At 40.9% G+C, this 1,558-nt stretch overlaps 1 protein-coding gene across 1 annotated transcript in view; it reads right to left on the reverse strand.

The window, feature by feature from the left end:
• LOC104080300 (breakpoint cluster region protein) overlaps positions 1-1,115 on the reverse strand; it is a gene marked incomplete at its 5' end in the record, with an annotated part of 2,916 nt that extends 1,801 nt beyond the window's left edge. The window contains 2 exons of the mRNA XM_009582646.1: positions 268-373; positions 981-1,115. Of these exons, the coding sequence (XP_009580941.1) occupies positions 268-373; positions 981-1,115 (241 nt within the window). The remainder of the gene's footprint in view (positions 1-267; positions 374-980) is intronic.
• Positions 1,116-1,558: the final 443 nt, after the last annotated feature.

Consider the following 1,558-nt stretch of genomic DNA (forward strand, 5'->3'; position numbering starts at 1 on the left):
AATTTGCATTTACACTAGATAAGCCCTGAGACTTTTGTTACCCCTTTCCTCCAGTTCGAATCCTTTCAGTATAAGTGGGAATGGAATTCAGGATTTAGTGCCTCACTAAGTGAGTATGACACAATAGTTATCTGATGAGCATTCACAGCAAATCAGCAAATGCTTCTTCATTTGTGCGATTCAGCACAAATTCAAGGAAAAGGCTCCTCTTTTCAAAATAATGATGCTTTACACATTAAATACGTGTCTAAAGGATCCACATATTACCTTTTTAAATGGTCCAAAAGGAAAAGGAATGTCACAAGATTGGGTTCTGGAAGCGATAACAATAGATTCAACATACAGCTTTCCTTTGCAACAGGATCTGAAAGTGCTACAAGACAGAAAATAACAAATCATCACCATAGGCAGTGAACGAGAATTTGACTGATTGTGTTATTTCCCAAACCAACAAATATGAATGGTCCTGAATGGACTGTAATTACATCATAGGTTGGAAGGTCAGAGTTGCACATCAATACCCCACAGGATCTCTTTCCTTTATTTCATAGATATGTAGAGAATCCTTTTCTCTCAAGCAGTTCAAATGCTTTCAGGCTTTTCAACCATTATGATGTTTTTCCCCTACATCAAGATAAGACAAGGTATACCACCCCTGCAAAGAGGGCTTCCCTGGAAGACTGAATGGGGCAAACAGCAAGCACAGTCTCAACAAGTAGGCTGTCATTCTATTCTTAACCTATCCTTCAGAAACCTGGACATTTTTGACTTATAAAAAGGCATGGCAATTGCCCATATTCAAGCTCATATGTCATTCCAACGCTCATTTCTGAGCTCCATTTCACTTCCCTAACAGCTTGTTCCAGGCTTCTGTCTAACATTATAAATACGGTTTTTGTATTGCTTTAGGAGCAGCCTCCTACAGAAAAGTGTCTTTAACACAGACCCAGTTATCAAGGGTTATTTCTGCTTCTACTTACCAATGCCCTCAGCAAAGTTGGGGTACAGTTCATCTGTAAAGAGGGGTTCAGGCAGTTCCCGGAAGTACAGTTTCAAGGTGCCTGCAATCGCATTGACATCCATCTCGCTCATCATTACTGACACATCTTTGTTATCTGAAAGAGGGAAGAGGGGAAGCAGGATAAAGAAGCTGCTGGCCTTGCATTCATTCTTTTTCTTGCTTTGGCTCTCTTTGTTTATCCTTTGTCTTTGCCCAAATAGCTGAGTGTTTTCCTGTTTACATTTCTGCAGATTAAATGAGCTACCTTCTGGCAACTGAGAAGTGCTGCACAAATGACTGCAAACAGTTTATAGCTTTAAATCCAGTAGAGGGAACTTCACACTACCCAGGGTTAGTTATGCTCTGCCAGCGACCTCAGCCTGATCTGGAACAAGCTTGACTGTATTCGTATGTATTTCAATTTGTTATTGCAATTCCCTGCCTCTAACAGCTTAGAATAAGAGACTCTGAGGCTGTCTAACTCCCCACTGAGTGTAGATAAAGTACACAGGCAATTCAGGGCTCACATTTGACGCTCACAAGTCTATGGGGCCGGAT

Source organism: Fulmarus glacialis, unplaced genomic scaffold (genome assembly GCF_000690835.1).
Source record: "Fulmarus glacialis isolate BGI_N327 unplaced genomic scaffold, ASM69083v1 scaffold46537, whole genome shotgun sequence".
Classification (NCBI taxonomy): Eukaryota; Metazoa; Chordata; class Aves; order Procellariiformes; family Procellariidae; genus Fulmarus; species Fulmarus glacialis.